Source organism: Convolutriloba macropyga, chromosome 3 (genome assembly GCF_964194025.1).
Source record: "Convolutriloba macropyga chromosome 3, txConMacr16.3, whole genome shotgun sequence".
In the NCBI taxonomy this organism is placed as follows: domain Eukaryota; kingdom Metazoa; phylum Xenacoelomorpha; order Acoela; family Convolutidae; genus Convolutriloba; species Convolutriloba macropyga.
In genome coordinates this window covers 71957733-71979817 of record NC_134470.1, presented here as the reverse complement: position 1 = coordinate 71979817, position 22085 = coordinate 71957733, and the positions used below count along the sequence as shown (strand labels likewise).

The following is a 22085-nucleotide window of genomic DNA, read 5'->3' as shown; positions in this document are numbered from 1 at the left end:
CGGCAAAATCAGGGATAGTTCTGATCTTCATTTATGAATTCTTACAAACAGAAACTTTTAAATCATTATTTGGGCGCTGCCTTTTTTTCAAAATATTTCGCTTTTACTGTTTTTTTAATTTTAATTACAGACAAGATTTTCAATTCAAGTCTTAATTAATGACAGCTCCCATTTACCTTAAAATGAGGCTGAATGCAGACACAGTTTGTTTACAGAGAAAATCTAACGGTTTTCATGGTTTTGACGAAGAGTTGTATTATTCCAACTGAAATCTTGTGTTTTTCCTTTAATTGTTGTTCTTTTTGCAGCCTAACTATTAAGTGTAACTAATCAAAGATGCAAACTCTTTCTTCAGGAGTTGTAAGTGAAACTATGAAATGCATTCTTTTGTTATTCAAGGTCTCTTATGACATTGAATATATTTGTATTAGGAAAATTTCAGTGATTTTTTTGAACTTATTTTATCTTATTTCTGTCAACTTTTAACAAACTCTTATTAAATACAGGTCAAACATTCTTTCATTGTAAGATACAAACTAATATTTGTGATGTTATTTTAAACAACGGCTTTTGGTTTTGGTACTACGAGTTTTAAAAAGTTGTCACTTTTGTGAATGGCTAACCATTTTTGCTGTTCTATTTTTCATTTCTTTGGTAATCTGTCACATTACCGAAAAAACCAACTGAATAAGTGTTAACACAATTGAACATATTAATTGTTTTTAAAACCTATGGTTTTAAGGGCTGCGACGTTTTCTTGCAGAATTTGGCAACTTTTTTATTGTCCTGTATTTGTTGCTATTGTTTTGTTGCATGCCATATATTGGGTAAAAAAAGTTCTCAAAGGCCAACTATAGGTGTATAAATGAAATTATTAACTGATGTCGGTATATAGCTAATGGTTCTATTGACTTTCAAATATTTTTTTTTTCAATAAGATTAAAAGTATTCCTCAATTTTTCCCTAAGAGTTTTGTGAGTCTTAGAAACTTTTCAATGTTTGTGGTTCTTTCTGGTGTCATTTTGAGTTAGTCCTTTTACAGAAAAAACTTGACGATGTTCAAAAGAAACGCGAGTGAAAATTTAAAATCTTTACAATTTCAATGGCTTCAACCTTGTGATTTCGGATTGCTTGTAACATCTTTCAAGTTTTGCTTGTACTTATTGTTATTTTACAGTCCTATAACTCAGTCTTCCTAATAACAGGCGAAAGGAATTGTTTATGAACTTTGAAAATATTTGTTTTTTTAAAAGACGATGAATTTTTGAGCTTAAACAATCTTGTAGCTTAGTATCTCCATAGACAAGTCACAACCCTTATCTAGTGAACCACAATTTGTACCTTTAAATTATTTTTTTGTTTTCCTGAAATAGTCTTTGTTCTTGGTACAAGTTTTTTAAAAAAATATTCGTGACTTTTGCATCTTTGCACATTTTTTAAAGGTTTTTATTTTCTTATCACAGTATTACAATAATGGACCGAGCCCGTTAAAAAATTCGCCATTGAATTTTCATAAATGTTCTCAGTGAACACCTTAAGGATTAATTGGCTGGGATACCGTTTTCGTGCAACTTTTGAATTTTGTTTTGCCTCTTTTGTCGTTCTCTTTGTAGTCGTATGACATATCCTGGATAATGAAAGGTCTGCATAATTTTCTATGAAGGTGCAAATTAGTCTCTCAATGAGCTCAGTTGATACAATGTTTTTATTCAGCTCGGCAAATTCTTTTAAAAAAGCAACATTTTTATAAACTTTGCACTTTTGCTCTTTTCTTGTCGACTAGTTACCAAGTCGCAATGAGTAAAAGCCCCATATTTTTTGCTAATGAAATACAGGTTCATTTTATTGTAAACGTTTTATCTGATGCCATTTTGATTTGGTTATTAAGTATTATAAAAAATGGACAAGTTTTGGTCGTAATTAATATTTGTAATTATTTGATTTTTCTCGCCGTCTTTTCTGGTAGTCACATTAATGACCTTTCTCAACAGCCCTCTAAGGTAGTTTTTGTTATTCATTTAGTGGTTTGTTGAACGATATGTTAATTTTTTATCTCTTCCTCATTTGGTAGACAATTTAAGTGAAAAAAGTAGACGAGCGGGGTCGGAACATTATGTGCAAACGCACATTACCGAGCCTCCTTGTTACGATTTAAAATTCTCCCAAAAGAGGTACCTCTTGAAGACGATGTAAGTTAGACAGACGAGGAGTGCAAACACGATACAAGTGCCACATCCCATTTGCACAGCAGCATCCACAGTTTGCACTGAGTGATCCAAAGGAGTCAAAACTGTTGACACGGCAACTGTAGCAAGAGAGTCACATTGAACCTCGCTCACATTGCTGTGGCGGGTCGCCACTATACGACACGATGGGCTTCCTGAAACCCAGTTAATCCTGATTAATTCAATACCTTTGATGAAAGATTAATAAAATCAACCAAACTTGTCGGAATTACCCTGAATTATCAGCTAATTTCCTATTTTTAAAGAAAAATAGCCTGTAATACGATTATTCATTGGTCAAACTTTTGAAAGCACTAAAAAGATTTATTAGCACTGGGTTTGCTGCAATTCCGCTCTAAAATTGTTCTCATATCCGAAACGAAACTTGCCTGTGGGCACCCACGCTCCGTGACGTCCAAAAACTCCCACTCCTCCCAGACCTGGTCCTTTCAGCTTCCGATTATCAGACTTGGTTACTGGCATCCAGGTACATGCAGTCATCGTCCCCAGTTTGAACCCGCCACCTGATGATAATTCAAACTCACTTCCATCTGTGCCATAGAACAAAGCTAGATCTACACTTAGAGCTTTCTCCAGAACTCTGTTTTCAATACTAGCTGCTGTTGAACTCGTTGATTCCAGCTCAGTCTTGAGATTATCAGACAAGAGATCCGAGCCAACAGCATCTAAACAAAACCATTGTTCAAAAGTAGCAAAGAAGTCAAATATTAAATCAAGGCGGGTTTAAAATCTTTTAACATTACATTTTATATTGTCAAACACTGTTGATGTAATCCACAACAACAATAATGTTATAGCGATGGCACAAGCGTACCAAATCTTACTCCAAAAGGCCTTTTTTATTGATTCTTTAAGAAAACACATCCTTAGAAACCCAAACATTTGTATTAAGAAAAAATTCAGAACAAATGTTCAGAATATTTTTGACCAATGTACCAATAGAGATCTTCAGCAGGAGAGCGCGTAAAACATCATATTATAATTATTAAAAACTTTCCGCCATATTGTTGACAATTTTGGACCCCTTTCAGTTTCTCAATAAGCCAAATCACCACACAGAACCCTGGCACAGGTTGTAATGAAAGGTTAAACAGTTCTAGAATATTGAATTATAAGTGCGTGCTATTAGCAATTTGAATTTACCGAGAGATAATTTGGCATTTGTATGATCGACGATATCATTCTATCTATATCATCTATCTATATATCTATGATGACGATATCATCATCAAATATCTCTGATGCTGTTTATAAATATCTCTTCTTGGGGAAAAACTGACTTCCATTCGACCTCTCTATGTGTTATTTTGTTCGGACTGCGCTGTTTATCCCACCAATTTTCAGCCAGATAACTTCTAGAAGTCACGGTCCGGTGACACAGATTAAGCTTAAGACTGCGAGTTAGATTTCAGTACCAGAGCAGATCAGAATTACTGTAGATCACTCAAAAATGTAGAAGTGTTTATTGAAATGATACATTGCACCCGATGAGAATGAGATAGTAGCTAGTGTTAATTGATGTACTTCCACAGTGCAAAACAGCTAGAAATTAGTGAGGTATAAATTTGTTACAAACAAGTAATGAGTAAGGATGACGCATCCCATCAACTGGAAGAAAGCAAAGCACTTACTGCTACTGCTGCTGTTTGAAGCTTCACGCTTCCCAAATACTGCAAACCAATATTGAATACTTCAACATTTGAAACAGAGACCGAGAAATGATTTGACCGGCATTTAAAAACAAGAGGTTATTACATACCACTAACCACTAAACATACCCGGCAGATTTCCGGAAAATAGCCGCCGTTGATTCCAATAAGCATGATTGGGATTGAAATAACAGAAGATATTGAAAAAGAAAGATTTTTGTACAAAAATATTTTTTTAAGTCCGATTTATTTTGAAGGCATTTCGTAGTTGAACATACTTCTGTTTCTTATAGAGAGGCTACAGGGGCTCCTATCAATAACAATAAGCATTAGAGATGGTAAATAAGACTTATAGGAACGACGTTCAAATAGCGGGCATCTAAAATTGGGCTTTATGGGTTTATCCCGTTTCTACTTCTGACTTCAATTTTTTATACTGACCCTGTTCATTTTGAATTGCTTTGCTGCGCAACTGATGTTCAAAATCACTTTTAGCAGAATGAGAGAAGAGAGAAACTAGCCTAGAGAAGTCAAAAAGATTTCACGCAAAATGTTGAAAAGGCGGCAAAATGAGGTAAAGCGAAACATTTTTTTATTCGACGAAGTAAAAAAACATAGCAGAACAAGTCCTGAAATACAATCCAAGGAATTGAATGAAATACAGGCCTAATGTACCTGACCAGCAGATCAATTGAACAATCCCAGCCAAAAAGTCGAAATCTCGAAAGTTGAGAAACAAAAAGAATCACACTAAACAAAAAAAACAATTACTCCTAAAACTCTTGAAGCTTTTAACCTGAAGGCCATTTATGACACAATGCAATATAGTCATTAACTCACGCAAAAGACTTGAAAGAGATTAATTTGACACTAAAGGTAGATAATCTCGAAAAAAAAATGACAAATGCTTCAAAAAGAAATGTGAAAAATGCTTCAAATGAAAAGGAAAAATTTAAGATATTTTTCAAAAATGAGTCAGGAAAAAATGTTCAAATTCATTTTTCTACTGTAGAGTTCTGTCTTGTAACTCATCTGCAATATTAAAAAGTTTTGTTGGCCAATAAAGATAGTTAAACTAAGAAAATGACAAAAAAATTCAAAAAATTTGAAAACAATCAAATATAATTTAAAAAATTACTTATTTTTGCAATCTAAAAAACTAGAAAACTATTTTGTTGCCTCTAGAAACTCTGCAATAACATACTAGCAAACTCAATAGCAGCAAACCCCTGGCCGCTGAGGAAAAAGACTAAAATTCCAGGAAGTCAAAGAAAAAATTACAATTTGAAAATCGCTAATTTTTGTAATATTAAAATCTTGAAACACATTCCCCATACCACTCGAAACTATGCAGTAACCTATTATCAAAACCTAAAGGAAATGTTTTGGCTGTTCAGGTTAGAGAAACCAAAAAATTGACAGCAATTTTCAAAAACTTGAAAAAATTGTCTTATGCCATGGCCAATAAAGATTTTGAATTAAACTATTAGCAAATCCCAGACAAGATTTCTTGCCCAATGTAGCTGGAAAACTTGATTAATGACAATTAATGCCGCAAAATTGGAAAAAACTGCAAGTTTTATCAAAAAAATTGGTACAATTCGTGAAGTTGAAAACCATTCCATTACCACTAGAAACTATAAAATAACCTGTTATTGTGACACCAAGAGCTGAAACAACAAAAATATTCAAAAAACTTGAAAAATTTTAGAAATTAAATAAATTACCGTGTTTATGTTTGGATAGCAATACATATAGCTCTTAAAATTGCCATAAAAAGTAATTACGTCTTGCAAAAATCCGAGAAAAAGACAAAAAAATTGCCACATTTTGGGCTCAAAAACTTCTGAAAATGACCTGTTAACCTTGAATTACGGCCTTCCCAGTAGCTTCACCACTCGAAGTACTTGTAGAACTACTAAACGCGGCTAAGGGCCTCTACAGAAACTTGATGCCCGCTGAGCTTTTCCTGTTTATCCCGTTTTGAAAGCTCAAAGTCATGAAAAAAGGTGTGAAAACATCTTACAAAAATAAAAAAAAAGACAGAGCACCAATACAATCCAATTCTTGGATTGTAAAAAAAACATAGCAGGACAAGTCCTGACGTACAATTCAAAGAATTTTCATTGACTAAAAAAACTAGACCTAAAACGGACTATGAATGGATTGGAAAAACCATTTAGAAAAAAATCCGATCCAAAAAATCGAAAAAACAGTAAAAAACAAAGTGAAATTGCCGCATGTGAACAAAAAACCACTAGCGAGAAAGCGAATTTTTGTTCAAACACCGTATTCTCACTCTACTTTAAATTTAGAGCAAAAAAATTTCACGCCGAAAAACCCCTCGCTTTTTCGCTCCATTTCCTGTTTCGGCGTGACCAAAATCACTACTCCAATTTGACTTCAAAAATCATGAAAATGTGTGAACAGATCTTAAAAAAAAGACAGCGCCCCAATACAATTCAAATTCTTTGAATTGTAAAAAATAGGAGCGCTATAATAGCCGGCTGAATAGATGAGGGCGGCTATTAATAAAATTTAAAGTGAAAAAAGTTAACAATTTTGGCGCATTTTTCATTTGAATTTTAGTAGTGAGCTACCGCCAATTGAGTTCAGCTGCTTAATCTAAATCAATCGCTTTGATCTATGAAGCAATATGAAAAACGTTGCAACAAGTAATTGAATACTGACCAATTTTTGCAGATGCCACAGGACTCACGATCGCCGTGTCTGCACTGGGAAACAAGCTAGCATTTCTAAACACCACAATCTGCAGTTTGAAAAATTTGTCATTCCGGTTCTTAGGGGATGTTGAAGATCCCCTCGATTCCCCTTCGTCAGTTTGAGCTCTTTTGTAGGGAGAGGCAACTTTCACAGCTAAAAAACATTTTCGGGTTAATTTTTCCTACAGACAAATTACACAGACTTTAAAACAAATTGATAAATTTTTCTTTCGGATTTTTTATTAGGTCAAGGTCATCCAAGAAATTCATTCGATTGCAGGAAAAATTATGTTTCTCAGACTTTGTTTTCAACCGATTTTGACTGAAATTTATAACCTTGATTTTTAAAAAAATGACGGAGGTGAATTAATACACCAGGCACCACAATCAAAGTAGAAGTTGCCCATTTCCATCTAAAATCCCAATATCACACAGGGCGCAGAAACTAAAGTAGCATACCTGCATAGAGCTTGTTGATGTGTGAATGGCCCATTCTCAATGTTGACACATTCTGTTGCACTCCATCTTGACATTCAAGAGCAGCGTTCGTCTTGAACGAGGCTCCCATAAAAGAGGTCAACTTGCTACTGCTGCTGCCACTGGATGAAGACGACACCAATAAAGCACATGTATAGCCTGAAACAGAACTCTCTGTACACAAAAAACATTAAAATTTTGGGCAAGAATCTATCAAAAAAGAAAGCAGACAAGGCATGTTCAAATATGAAATTGCAACCAGTCTGAGAAGAGCGCAATTGATGAACCTTGACTGAATTTTGAAGAACTCCTCCACAAATTTAACATGTCATGAACGCACAGTCGTCCTAATCTATCAATATTTTATCTGAGATGTTGCTTAAAGCACAACATAAAACAATCTAATTAGGACACGAAATTTATCTCGCATTTTAGTAGCTTTGCTTCTTGCCGTCAATGCAAACTAAATCGTAAGGTTGCTTAGCTCTTTAGCACAACAATTGCATATTTCCATTCCATAATTTATCTAATTCACAAACTTATTGGAACAATTTTGTTTCATTTGAGCTACCCATGGAGTCGTGACGTGTTACCATGAAGTAGACCCTTTTTCCAACCAAGTAAAGCAAACGGCAATTTGGATACCTGTGAATGATCCGACATCGTGTATCTTAAAGGCCCTGATGGCGATGTTGTGAGCATTGCGTCTGTAGACTGCAGTGTAGGTATCCTGATTGACAGTTGCAAAAATGGCCTCGTGCAGGTAGTGAGTCATCATAGAACAGGAGTGGAAACTCTCTTCAGACTGGAGTAGCAGGTGAGGACTGAATGACATTGCATTGGACACTGTGTCTATTAAACACTCTATTATCTGAAACAACATACGCATGACAGGATTTTTGCCCATTGATAAATCCAACTTGTTCAAACTTTCTGGCAAACTCATGTTTTTATCATGTTTAGAATTTAACTGCCATAAAATACGGTAAACAAAGGCTAGATGCTTCTTGTTCTAAAATGATTCACAATTTCTAGGATTTTCACAGTCTGATGTAATATAGCCGGAAATACATTTTGGTTTCATAAACCTCAGAAACAACCTCTGCTGTACATCAGGTGTCCAACTTTTCCCTAGCATATAATTCTCGTATTCATTAGATCCCTAAAATGACTTTGAAACTGCACAGTTCGTACATCATGTTACACTTACTGTCAAATCAAAGTTGCGAGTCAAGTTCATGAAATGGAAGAGGTTGTGAACAGTGAGAGCTGTGTACTGTACGTCCTCTCCATTCTCCATCACTGCACTCCACGAGGTCACATTCGACAGCTGCAGTGCGATAGACAACATAGCAGCACTTAATCCAGATGTCTGTTGGTCTTCAAATTCAATATCAAGGGCGTCTGGATCAGTTGAAGAAGGCAGACCAAACTGAGGCAGCTGAAAATTAATACCGTTCCAATCTATCACATTTAATTATAAGTTGGTAGAGTCTAAGCAAAGCTAATCCTTTTTGCCTTAAACCCATGCAACTATATTAGGAACCATAGCCCTCCGGAAAAACTTAGGAAGATAGTTGCCCTAATGATTGGTAAAAGAATCATTACTTCTCGTACACAACTACGCAAAAACTGGGTCTTTTCCATTATAGCCCCCCATTATGGTATAATTACCATGTTGTTTTTTTGGGGAGGGGAGGGGGGCTATAGGTTATCTGACCACTAAGCTGGGGGAGGAGCTAAGGGGCTATAATGGGAAAGACCCCCGAAAACTAATACAACAAAATGTACACCGCGGCTATATAGAATCCTAAAGGAACGGACCTTAGCCATGACTTGCTGTGACTTCATGTACAATTGTGTGATCTGACTCGAGTAGTGACTCATGAATTCACACACATCCAACACCACTGGTCCCCATTGACCCTCTTCGGAACAGGTTCTTGTTGCTACTGGTTCCTTCGCAGATAGGGAAGAGCGACCCAAAGGACAAGGCAGGGCTTGTTGATAACCTGAAAAACAAATAGTTATCTTCACAGACCAGAATTTGTGTCAATATAAACTGCCAACATCATGTATCTCAAAATTTTATAGATAATGTTAAACTGAAAAAATGCATCAGGCAGTATTAGTTCATACGAAAACCCTAATAGTTTATTTATGCATGACAGATCAGATATACACTAAATCAGACCTTCGACGTAGATTTCCAAAATTTACAATTAGGACACTGCTCTGAATTTGTTGTGTCTTCGTGTTGTTCACGGACTCATTCTCACGTGAAAATTTACTGGCAAATAATTGCATGCTCTACAATGATGAAATGATTCAACTATGTTTGTAATTGAACAAACCTGCGATTGTCTTTGGCCACTCCAAGTGACCGCGAGTAGTTTTCATCGTCTGCCTGGGGCAGAATAGCGCACCGTGCTCCATTACTATCAGATGCACAGACTTCGAGGGCAGCAACATCTCTCCCGTCAAAGTGGACTTAATCTGAAACCACCACACCGAACAATTAATCTTGATGGTTAACAAATTTTCAGTACAAATCCAGTACAGGATTGCTTAATTTCCTACGGTTGCTTTTCTTAAAACATATCTGATCACTTTTTCAAATACCAGAAGGTCCAAAAGATGTAAAATTGGACCTCTGTTCCTGCTTCAATTTATTCAAAGAATATCTGCAAACCAGCAAACTTGTCAACACTCGCAGCCAATTTGCCAAATCTCAGGATATTAAGTCAACTAAACTGAAACTTTGTCTGAAAAACCGCAGCAAACATGGCAATTCTCAGAAAATTATGTCAGAAAAAGCGGCGACATAGTCAAAAACTGTTAAGTTGCCAGGTAAAACATCATTACCTTTCATTGCTCCATTACTTCACATACATCGAACTCTGATCGATGTTAAAAGTTAATCCAACTTACCATACACAACCATTGTCCCGAATGTGACTCGATATCCAATTTAGTAATTGCTATTGAGAAGTAAGTGACAGCTTTGTGCTCCCACGTCTCCGCTTCCACCCCCATCTCCCTCTCCTCCCTTTTGTTCTTCCTCCTCGCAATCTCGTCGTCCCCATGACGCCATATAACCTCCAGGTCAGCAGATGGCAAGGACACAGAACAGTTTAAGGTAACAGAGTCTCCCTCGAAGACAAGTTGAGTAGTTCCCGAAGGAGGTACCAGTTCATAGATGGGTAGCTTTAGTTCCACTTGACCATCTAAAGACAGAAAGACACTTACTTAACAGGCAAATTGTCGGAAAATTGCCGACGTTGACGCGCTTTATGTGCATTGGGATTGGAACAGTAAAAAAGAAAATAGAACTTTTGTCAAAAAGTGTTCTAAATTGTGGTGTAGTTTGTTAGATTCTTAAACTATAATTAATTCAGCTTCTAAGCTGAAAGCTATTAAGCCTACTGCTAATGTCAGCTAACAATCGCTCTCATGAACTTTGATAGCCTATAATGCACTATGACTTAATGAACGCGCTCCATCGTTTCTTTTGATTTTGCTCCTTTGACTATGACTGCTTTCACTACATTGCGTAATTCAATGAGTGAAACGACTTAAAATTCATTCAGTTGAAACTGAGTAATTCAGAAGTCAAGCGTGAAAATCGTGGATTATATGAAACGAAAAACGTGATCAAAAGGTAAAGCGAATTAAAAACATAGCAGGACAAGTAATTTTCATTGACTAAACAAAAACTAGAATGGACAACGAATAGACTCGGAAAAACATTTAGAAAAAGCAATGAACAAACAGCAAAAATCAGAATCAAATTGCCGCGTGTGAACAAAAAATAAAAACCGAGAAAGCGAATTTTTGTTCAAACGCTGTTTTCTCACTCTACTTTAAAATTCGAGTACGAAAATTCACGCCGCAAAACCACTCGCTTTTCCGCTCCACTTCCAGTTTCGGCGTGACCAAAATCACTACCCGAATTTGACTTCAAACATGAAAATGTGTGAACAGGTCTTAAAAAACATAGCCGGAAGACTGTGGAATCGACTCGCAGTACAGGACAACTTTCACCAGCCAACCAACCACTAACTGGCAAAACTAGTAACTTCATTATACTCTTCAATTTGAAACAACAACTGGAGTAAACAAATTATCAGGGAAAAGGCTATTTTTGCAAATATTTTCTTGAAAAATTTTGTAAATGTTGCAACTCCAGGACCATCGGATAAATTGTCATCTATATTTTAATTTAGATCAAAAATTGACAATCGATGGGTTAAATAAAACAGAGGATACATCTCTAAAAAACTGAGCAAAACGAAATAGTTAGAAAAACAAAATTAAAAAAAAATCTTAAAGCTTTTAATAACATTCACTGAAAAATGGTAAGTCTCGATAACTGTTATCAACAAACAGTTCAGAAACGGTTCCTGATGATCTATTGAGCAGCTAAGCAACACTCAAACGCATTGTAAAACACATAAAACGCGAGCAAGAACAAAAAATTACAAAAACTGCAGAAATGAGCAATTTAGTTTCATGAAAATATGTTCTGTCAAACCTTTAATTGCTTCCGCTTTGTAACCAAAACCCCGTGAACAACTCTAACTAAACAGTTAAACATGGAATTATTATTGGCAGCCAAAATTGTAACCTCAGATACTGGAAACACGAAGAAGAGGACAAAAACCATTAAAAAAGCCTCTAAAACAGGGAAATCAAAAATATCTGAAGCTTGTATATAAAACACTCAAAATCAAACTATGATTGAGATAGTCAAAAATTCTCTTAAACGTAAAATTATTTGTTACTTTGGTTTAGAAAAGTCATTTAACTTAAAAAAATAAACGCGGCAGATTGCCGGAAAATAGCCGCCGTTGATTCCAATAAGCATGATTGGGATTGAAAGAATAGAAGATATCGAAAAAAAAATTTTGTACAAAAACATGTTTTAAGTCAGATTTATTTTGATGGCATTTCGTAGTTGAACATACTTCTGTTTCTTAGAGAAAGGCTACAGGGGTTACTATCAATACCAATAAGCATAAGAGATGGTAAATAAAACTTATAGGAACGACGTTCAAATAGCGGGCATCTAAAATTGGGCTTTATGGGATTATCCCGTTTCTATTGCTGACTTTAGTTTTTTAGACTGTTCATTTTGAATTTTTTTGACTCTGTTCATTTTGAATTGCTTTGCTGAGCAACTGATGTTCAAATTCACTTTTAGCAGAATGAGAGAAGAGAAACTAGCCTAGAGAAGTTAAAAAGTTTTCACGCAAAATGCTGAAAAAGCGGCAAAATGGTAAAGTGAAAAAAAGTTCGACGGAGTAAAAAAAAATAGGCGCGCTATAATAGCCGGCTGAGAAGATGAGGGCGGCTATTAATAAAGTTGCAATTAAATAACTGCTTCAAAAAGCTGCACGTTATCAAAATATTTTACTCGCTTAGCGAAAATTTTTTCACACCTAATTTTGTCGCTCTCTCAAAAGCGCTTTATGAAAAAAATCACTCTCTTTTCTTCAATTCGTTCAGCCGTTTGACCTAAACACTTAGTTTTCATGTGCGGCATTGACTTTTACATCATGTTTTAAATACTCCAAAAAAATTATCGATAAAAAAGACGCTTCACCAATACTCCTCTCCGAGTCGTAAAAAAACAGACAGCGCCCCCAATACAATTCAAATTTTGAATTGTAAAAAAAGCAGAGCCCCTAAATAATAGCCGTTGAGGGGCTGACGGCAGCTATTAATAATATCATTCACTTGACAATCGGTATCCTTCATGACACGCTTAAAGCACGTGATAGTCTTTCTCAGATGCCAGATATATTTGAAAAAAAAACATAACCGACTAACGTCGGGCGAATTGCTCTCAAACGACCAGCGAGCGGTTGGCTTCGTCAGTAGCTAGCCACGGGGGTGCACCGGGGGGCTTATGGGGGGCAACACTGGGTTGGGGGGCAACAGCGGGTTGGGGGGGGGGGCAATAGTGGGGTGGGGGGACAACAGGGGGGGGGGGGGGGGGGGGGGGGGGGAGGTGTCTCAACCTCTAAGATCCGCCCTTCACACTATAAGTATAAGTATAAGTCTCCAAAACAGTTTGAGCTGAAACAGAGCTGAAAGGCTCTAAGAGCACTTAATGCCCGCTGGGCGCTACCTGTTTATCCCGTTTTTGAGGACGAAAAGTCAAAAGCGTCAGACGAAAAATTGGTCAAGCGAAAAATCGCATAAAAAAAAGACCGACAGGACTAATATAATTGCTACAAACTTCGTTTGAGAGCAATTAATCAGGTTTTCATAATCAGGCCGTCGGTGCCTGTATTACGCTTAATCAAAAAGGGAAATTTAAACTGTTGCTTTTGCTCAAATTATTCAGTCTCAAAACAAACCTGATTCGCAAACATCCACTGAATCCGAGAACCGATTGTTCAATAGAAGAGCGTTCTCTCCTCGTGCCTCACTATAAATTGCTAATTGATCAACTAAAGGCATCCCTGGTTCTAAATTGTCATTGCAAATTGAGTCCTTGGATATTAAAATTTCGGATTCTGGTTCTTTTTGATTGAGTTGTGACTGCTTCTTTTTGGAGTCCAGAGACCTGTTTTTGAGTTGTGTGATGCCCTCGAGGAATGAACATTGGCAAAAGAGAAAGGGGTTAGCCACGCTTAGCACTTGGAGGCCAGTCAGATTGTCGAACAGATGGGGGTCCGGATATGACCAGATGAGGTTATGTGATATATTTCTGAAAAAGTGGAAGGTCAAAAATTGTACTAAGAAATTATTTCGCATCACAGTACCATTAGCGTAATACCTTCGCTTCCCAAAAAATTGCCGAATTGTTAGACCATACCAAACTCAATGCAAAATAAATATGAAAATTTTCCATCTGTGTTGACGCTTTTTCTAATTTTCCATCCGTGTTGACGCTTTTTCTAATTTTCCATTCGTGTTGACGCTTTTTCTAATTTTTTTGTTAGTTTATAGATAAAAAGCTAATTCAAATTCACTATGAACAAATAGTAATTTTATGAACTTGTTATCATCCAGAGCAGTGAAAATTCCAAAACTCATAGTAAATAATAAAATACGAGTTTTTAGGTTTTCCTTTTTTGGAATTAAAATTCTCTGTGATTGATTAAAGCTAACTCTTTCAGGTTTTGTTTACAACAAAGATCAATAGCTTTGATTAAAACACGCCATTACGTGGCCAATGTCCGAAACATCCGGCATACAAAATCGATAGTGTTGGGCTTTTTCGCGAACTATGTTTTCAGATAAGAGTTGTAAGCGTGTGTGAAAACGGGTAACACTAAGCTAGTTCAACTTTGCTTCAAAATTGGATATATGTGCTCTCATTTTTCGCAGAGCGTGTTTTTCGGGCCAGCGTGAAAAATTTGAACAATCTTTTATGACTCATTACCATGCTAAAGTCAGTAGTTTCAACACTAAGTTACTCTTTTCAAATAACTATGATAACGTCAATTAGACCGAAATGAAAGAAAGCGAAATTGGTGATTAATTTCAAAATTTCCCTCTATATACCAGTTGCAGATTAAGAGGACAAATAGCAGTTTTGTGATTCCACATATCATTGTTCTTAAGAACAATTGCATGTTTGAATTGGGCCTCAAGTAATTACAAAAACTCGGGCAATCATTATCCGTGAATACTTATGACAAAATGTAAGAGCCCTTTCAACGATACAAGTAAATTATTTCCAGCAAATTCAAGTAAATCCCATCGTCCAAAGTAGTGGCATCTGAATTGCGAAGATTGGGGACACGTTTCGGGTCATGCATTTTCACAAAACGCAGAATTTATTTATAATTTTTTTCGGACATTGGTCACGTAATGGTTGATACTTCGCTATTCTACAAAATTACACATTTTGAATCAACACCATTAATTTGGTAATCTGTTAGGTTATAGAAGTTTTAGTTATATTTTCAAAATTACCAATCGTGCAAATAAACTGCAAATAAACTGGGGGAGTTTACAATGAGGTCTTTGAACGAAAGAGTACCATTACGTTAATAATGACCTCGAAAATTTGCGCGATTAATTATTTCAATTTTGTGCGATGCCAGCAGCCATTGAAGCCAAATTGCCGCTATCACTTAAGTTTTTTGAGTTTGATGGCTTCTGTAACGCACACAAAAAGATTCAGCTGTTAAACGTCCTTTCAATGCCAGCTCATTACATAAAAACTGTGATATTGGGTTAGACTTTTTTAAAATTGATAGTTCAATGATTTTTGCTAAATTTTTGTTGCTACGCTCTGGTTGCCAGCGTATTAAGTTTTGAAACAGCTTGTTTCATCCTAATGAAGAACAGTTTAGTTTCGAATAATCGTTGCGTTTTTGTTTCATCTATTGCATTCTCAAGTACCTAAGCGTGTTTTAAAGTGAAGCAAGCGTTTCAAAGACCAGTCACTTTTTCAAGAGCTACCCCTAGTCCAGAAGAACGCAAAAAGACGCAATAAATGCTCGTTATGTTCGGGTTTCCACGTAAGAAATTGTCGCTATGCTCGGTTTCAAACGTAAGAAATCGTCGGTAATTGTGGTCTCTAAGAGTGGGTATGTATGGTTTCTTATATTCAAAATGTTCCGTTTCAAACGGAAGAAATCGCCGGTCTGTTGTCTTTTAGATTTGTTATGTTCGGTTCAATAGATTCGTTGTTTGGTTTGAAACGTGAGGATTCACCGTATTTTCCGTACACAATTTTAGTTTTTCTATTCATCATGTAGTCAACTGATGAATGTGATAACTTTCTAAATGCAGTAGTTTCAAACGTACATCTTGAAGGCAATTTCGAAAAAAGTGAAAACTAATTACTTTTTCTTGAGCTGATCAAAACTAGTTGAATAAATATGAATTTTTTGGTTTGTTTCAATTAAAAAATTAACAATTCATCAAATCGCACTCACTGACTCTTGATATGATCATGAGAAGTCAAGTATATAAGTCAATGACTCATGAAATCCTGGAAATTAAAACCGACCACACCGACGGTTTCCTACGTTTGAAACAAAACATACCGAATCTAAGAAACCAAACATACCAAATCTAAGAGACCGGAAATACTGACGATTATCTTACATTTAAAGCCTAACATACAGAATCTAAAAAATCGAACACACTGGCGATATCCTGCATTTAAAACCGAACATACCAACGGTTCCGTACGTTTAAAAACCGAACATACAAAAGAAGAAACGTGAGGGCTTTTGCTGAATTGAAACCAAAAATACCGACAATTTTCTGCGTTTACGAACGACGATTGCTAAAATAAGGCACCAATGATACACTTTTCTTTCTTTCCAGAAAAGCGATGTCAGCCAAACCTGACTGAAAAAAAAAGTAACTCCTGTGGTAACCTCTAAATAAATTTGAAGAGTTGAAAATCATCCGTTTTGTAATTATGTGTTCTAATCGTACTTTATTTGAGGTAAAATCTCTTATCAACAAAAGTCTTCCAACAAAAGGAAAATTATATTGGTGAAAAGAAACTAGAAAGAACGACAGGAAAACCATCAAAAAGTGGTAATCAATTATCCGTAAAATTCAACAGAAATTATAAATACCCTTCGCGAACTACAAATCTTTTCTTATTCATTTCTTTTTCATTTTATATATTAACCTTTAAAAATTATAGCGTTAATCTTTTAAAAATATTAAGCGTTAAAAATCTGAACGCATTTCGGAGAGACTCAACGCAATTTATTGATTTGCAATTATAGCGTTTTGAGAAAAATCAATGTTAGTTTCTCTTCTTCTTCTCATTGACAAGTTTCTTAACGCTTAGCATTGTCCAATTAGGCAAACTTTTACCAAGAACTGATGATCCATCTTATAGATTTTTGACTTATTCAGTATATGTTGAACACATAATAACAAAAACTTCGATAATGCCTATTATTACTTAGATTTTAACGATAATTGTTTCAATAACGCCATATTGGGGGAGGAACTATGCCCAATGGGGTTAGTTTCTGTTCAGTAAACTTTGGCCTAAAATTATATTCATAGTGCAGAGTTGTGCGTGGCATCATGAGAAAGCTGGTTGAGCGTAGAATATCAAATCAAAAAGAATTTTTTAATTTTGTTCTTTAGGAGCTCTAGAGGTTTAAAATTTTCCGTAACTTTTGCTCCTATTGATTATTTTTGCAAGTAAAAATTGTTTTGTTATTGTTGAGAACAAATTGGCGGACTGTATGACCAATCAATTTTGGCTATGATTTTGGCTACATTTTTGAACTTCCGGCATTATAAATAGCACAAAATCTGCTTCTTTAGCCCACTTTCTCCAAATTTGCCTGAGGTACAGACTTAGATACAGCTGGTAAAATTTTTGTAAACTCTGATCAGGGCTGTTTGTACTCTGCTTCCTATAAGATTGTTCTGGAATTAAAATTTTGCCGGCTCTCTATTAAAGTAGATTGATATTAACACGAAAAGCATCCTTTATTTTTGATATAGTCAGAGTTCTTCTTCAAACTATAGATATTACGCTAAGATTTTGCATGATTAAGTGTTTTTAGAAGAGGCGAGCGAGGCTGGTTATGATCTAATCGTTAACTTTTGAATAAAAAAGACGATTTTATTCAGGCACTGTCGTTTTTTAAAATCTTCCCATTTATTTTTATGGATGACGCATGGACAATGTCGCCTGGATGACACGTCAAAGAATAAGGTATATGCATAATGTATAAAATAGCACATGTTTTTGGTTTTTATTGGCTTGGACATTTTATTGCAATCTTTAAATGATTTTTTATTTTTGTTTTTCATTATTGTATTTCGTTTTAAATATTGTTTCTAATTTTTCTCGGATTTTGTTGTTCTTTGTAGTCGTATAACAAATTCTGAGTAATTATAGTTCGCAATGAATTCCTATTGAGGTAGAAGTGACTCTCAATACTTTCAATTGATATCAAATGGTTCATTGGCTTTCATTATTATCAATGTATTTCCGAAGTCGTTTTGCTCTTCGCTTTCTCAACTTGTAACATATTCTCAGCAGCGTCAAGTCCAAACTACTTCTTGGTGAAGTAACTATTAATCTCTATTGGATTGATGGATGGTTTTATGACTTTTATTTACACTTAAAAAACTTAAATATTGGTGAGTTTTTGATATTGGTGAAAATTTGTAGTTAATTTTGCTGCCACTTCTCATAATCCCTATAAAAAAAGGCTTCATTGTTGTTCAAAAGAGGCTCATATCAGCATATAAACTTTTCATCTAATGGATTATGGTTTCAATGGCTTCAACACAGAGATTTTGTGAGATGCTTTGCATGTATTTGTCTTCTCAACGACTTCCTAAAGAGTGACATTTGAATCTCGTTATTAATTGTAGTTGAAGATTTATGGCTATGACTTCTGGATTTATTTGGTTTAAAAAAGCGATATTTGAACTATGACTTTTATGTTCTTCTTTCTGTCGACTTGTAACCTAATCTCACTAAGGACAGACCGTCTCTGCTTTCTAGTGATTTGTTTAATTCAGGTTTTATCTGCTGTTCATTCGACTTTGTTACTAAGTGTACTAAAAAAACAGATTATGTCTGCCTTGTCTCGTAGTCACATTAATGGCAGGTCCATCGGCTTTCTAACGCGGCAATATTTAATTCATTAAGTTGTTTGAATTTTTAACAATATTTTTAGACACAAGCCAATTTTTTCGAACAGTGTGTGATTTGATGGATTCAATGGAAGTAAACTTGGTAGATACTTAAGTTAAAATGGGAATGAGCGGTGTCGCAACATTATGTATGAAAACTTTCAAGCATCGTCAGATGAACAGTTTATATAAATTGTTTTTGGTTGCATTTTTAGAAGTTAATGACTATTTGTGAAAAGCTTAAAAAACTTATTTGGACAGCAAAACTTACCTGCTAATTTTGACGCTCATTTAAGAGGCAAAAATCTGCCAAAAAATCTTTAAAAGATTTTCACTGTTCAAATTAATTTTCTCAAATTTTACAATATTCAAGCTTGATACGAAAAATTAAAGCATCTTCACAGTTGGAATTAAAAAATAGGTTGATAGAGAACCACTAGACAACCATTCGGATACAACCATTAAATCTGATAATATCGGATATAATAGTTTACTTACAGCACTTTGAGATTGCGGAGACCTTCGAAAGTCCTCCAGCGGACAGACTTGAGCTTGTTGTATGACAGATCCCTATAACACACATGCCTTAAAAACTCAGAACAGGTATTAGTACTCGTTAGTTTTGTTTAGTTAATTTGAGCATAATTTCATGATCATACAGGTCACGAAACTATTTCCATCTAACTTTTTGAAATTTTTTTACATTGATAAGGCTCTAAAAGCGCATTTTCCGGACTTTCTGCAATAAAGCACAACAGTTCATGCTGTTTTCGTGCATTTTTGAGAAATTTGACAGCGAAAACATCGGCACACTTTTCGCCAAGCAATGACAAATTCTGCTCAGACCTAATCTTAACCAAACAGAAAAGTACTTAAATGTAATCTCATTAGCAAACCAATTGACCGTAGCAACTTACTCGAACACCTAGCTTATTTCAAGTTCGCAAATTGTAACTTGTAAACAAGTAATTATTTGAAGGAGTGTCTTATAAATTATCAGCAGTTGATCTGCAAATTGACAGCAGTCGACAACTTAGAACAAACAGGTTCTCTCTCATAACACAAACACAATTACATTGTTACCAAGAAAGAGAAAATAGTGACTACATTTGGGCGATTATAAACATTTATCTACTATTTGGGCTGTACATGAAAGTCATATTATGTGGACATTAGGATTGGCCGAGGTTTCGTGTTTTTGTTTTAAAACAGCTGCGGTTTAAACTATCCTTTGAAAGATATTCAATTAAGGGTAGCCTAGAAGTTAAACTTCAGTCCTAGTTCCCAGTAACGGCCGAGGAGCAGAATGGCAGATTATGGGTATCACACCAATCTATACAGTACTCAAAATTTTTCAAAAATCACCCGATAGTTCCTAATTTCAGAAACAGCATGGGACACAATTCTAATCATCTTAAATTGCTTGTAGAAAACACCTAACTTGAAAATTGAATTCGGGAAAATTTTCCATGGAATATAAAACTTAGCTACGAAATCCTTAGCTGAAGTTGTATGCTAAGCTATCAACTTTAAAGTTGATCAGAGAAATTAATTTTTCGAATAATGCATAAAGGAAATTATCACCATTTTTTTTTGATATTTGTGTGAAAAAAAAGATCTTTGTTTTCTCAGAAGTTATAGGTTTAATTAATAATTTCCCCTGAGTCATAAATTAGGAAGCTAGGTGATAAATTAAAACAAAAATGGTCGGCTAAATACCCGCGTCGTCTAAATTGCACAGTGGGGCCTTAACCAGCATGTAGCAGTGTGTAATTTAGGCGACTGAAGGAACACTTCAATTGAGCCCAAGTATTCCTTCTCAATTCCGGTTAAGATTTGACCGCTTCCGGATAATTTCACCCAATATAGACAGAACCGCAAATTGAACTGCATTATATCATACCCCTAATACAACTTAATACGCAATAAACGCTCACCATAAACACCCAAACGTTACGTATCAACATATAACAAGTACAGGTTAAAGTGTGCGTAAGAAAAGGAAAAGTGAACTATTTATTGTTGTCATGGAGGATTGAGATCATGTATAATAAACAGGAAAGGTACTTACAGAATTTGGAGATTTTTGAGGGGTTTGAATGCACCGTCTGGTATTTGTTCGATATTGTTGTGGCTCAGGTTTCTAAACACCAATCCGTAATTAAGCTCCGTTTCAAAAGGAATAGTACAGATGGGTGATTCAGTTAATACGTCACAGAACAAAGTCATAAAACGGGACTAACAAAGGTTCTCACTTCTGTAACAGCCTAAGATCACGCTCTAATAAACCGACGATATTTTAGAGAGCACGTCTAACTTAATAGCGCATATGTTCGGCAATATTAAAAAATATGCGCAATAGCCCAAAATCTCAATCAGAGTCAAAGAGCCAAGCGCTTTCCGTTAAAATTGTCAGTAAAAACTTATTAGTTAGAATTTTTGTCATTCAGCTAAAGCAAAGCCCTTGCAAATAAGTCTTGATCATAAAATATATTCTGAAACCATTTCAAAATGAAAACTAGGGTTCAAAATCTAATCGAATTGCAACTGAAGTGTTAAATGTCAACTTACAGATACGTAACATCTGACAATCCCTCGAAGGAATCAACATTAATCACGGATATATTGTTGCCCGTCGAGAAATCCCACCGGATCCCTCCTTCCGACCCACCCCCGCCACTCGCCTGCATCAGATCTGCACTGGGCAAATTGCCCTCGAAGTCACTGCATCTGTTCATTGATTGCGAACAAGTACAGTAATACGGACATGCAGTTGTTAGATGCTTTGGAATTGAGACCAAATTACAAATCAGAATCAGTTGAGATAAAGACCGGAGATTTTTAACCCACATATTGGATCGATGATTCTTCTCAACTTCCAAGAAAGTGAATGATGACTGTATTATACAAGGTGCTACGTGGGTGATAGTTTTCCTTTGAGATCCCAATTCAATGTCAAAGTTTCGACATGTCACATCGTAAAATTGTGAGGTGACGTACTTTATACAGCAACGTGAACGAATAAACCATTTTCGGGGACCAATTGGCGGCTGCTTTGTTGTTCATTATTTCAGCCTCATTGTCATAACTCCCCTGAAAACAAAGAGAAGATTAAAAGCTTAGAATTATGCTTCAGATATAACCTTCAGACTGAAAATTGCACTGATTGTGAATGCAAATTATTTAAGTGTCCTAAAAGCCAAACTGTTTCTAAAAATTCTCAAACATGGAAATGGCTCATAGTCGAGCGGATACCAAAAGTATTCTGGATCTTTTCCGTTTGTTCCCCCAGCTTAGTGGGCGCATATTATTTGCACCCCCCAGATGCACGTGCCATATTTTTACATAATGATTTACTATGTAATGGCACGTGCTCTGTAACTGGGGGG

The 22085-nt window shown here is 35.6% G+C and overlaps 1 protein-coding gene across 2 annotated transcripts in view; it reads right to left on the bottom strand.

Annotated features, from left to right (window-relative positions):
* The window catches only part of LOC142336429 (uncharacterized), a 42697-nt gene that overhangs the window by 5733 nt on the left and 14879 nt on the right, over nt 1-22085 (bottom strand). The window contains exons 2-15 of one of the 2 annotated variants that reach the window (XM_075385260.1): nt 21268-21789; nt 20768-20839; nt 19195-19266; nt 13461-13813; nt 10027-10322; nt 9450-9591; nt 8920-9107; nt 8306-8536; nt 7741-7966; nt 7078-7254; nt 6587-6772; nt 3878-3916; nt 2611-2911; nt 2176-2376 (exon numbers count right to left, since the gene is read on the bottom strand). In XM_075385260.1, the coding sequence (XP_075241375.1) occupies nt 2176-2376; nt 2611-2911; nt 3878-3916; nt 6587-6772; nt 7078-7254; nt 7741-7966; nt 8306-8536; nt 8920-9107; nt 9450-9591; nt 10027-10322; nt 13461-13813; nt 19195-19266; nt 20768-20839; nt 21268-21548 (2765 nt within the window). In that variant the 5' untranslated portion in view covers nt 21549-21789. The remainder of the gene's footprint in view (nt 1-2175; nt 2377-2610; nt 2912-3877; nt 3917-6586; nt 6773-7077; nt 7255-7740; nt 7967-8305; nt 8537-8919; nt 9108-9449; nt 9592-10026; nt 10323-13460; nt 13814-19194; nt 19267-20767; nt 20840-21267; nt 21790-22085) is intronic. The other variant, XM_075385261.1, reaches the window with a different exon arrangement.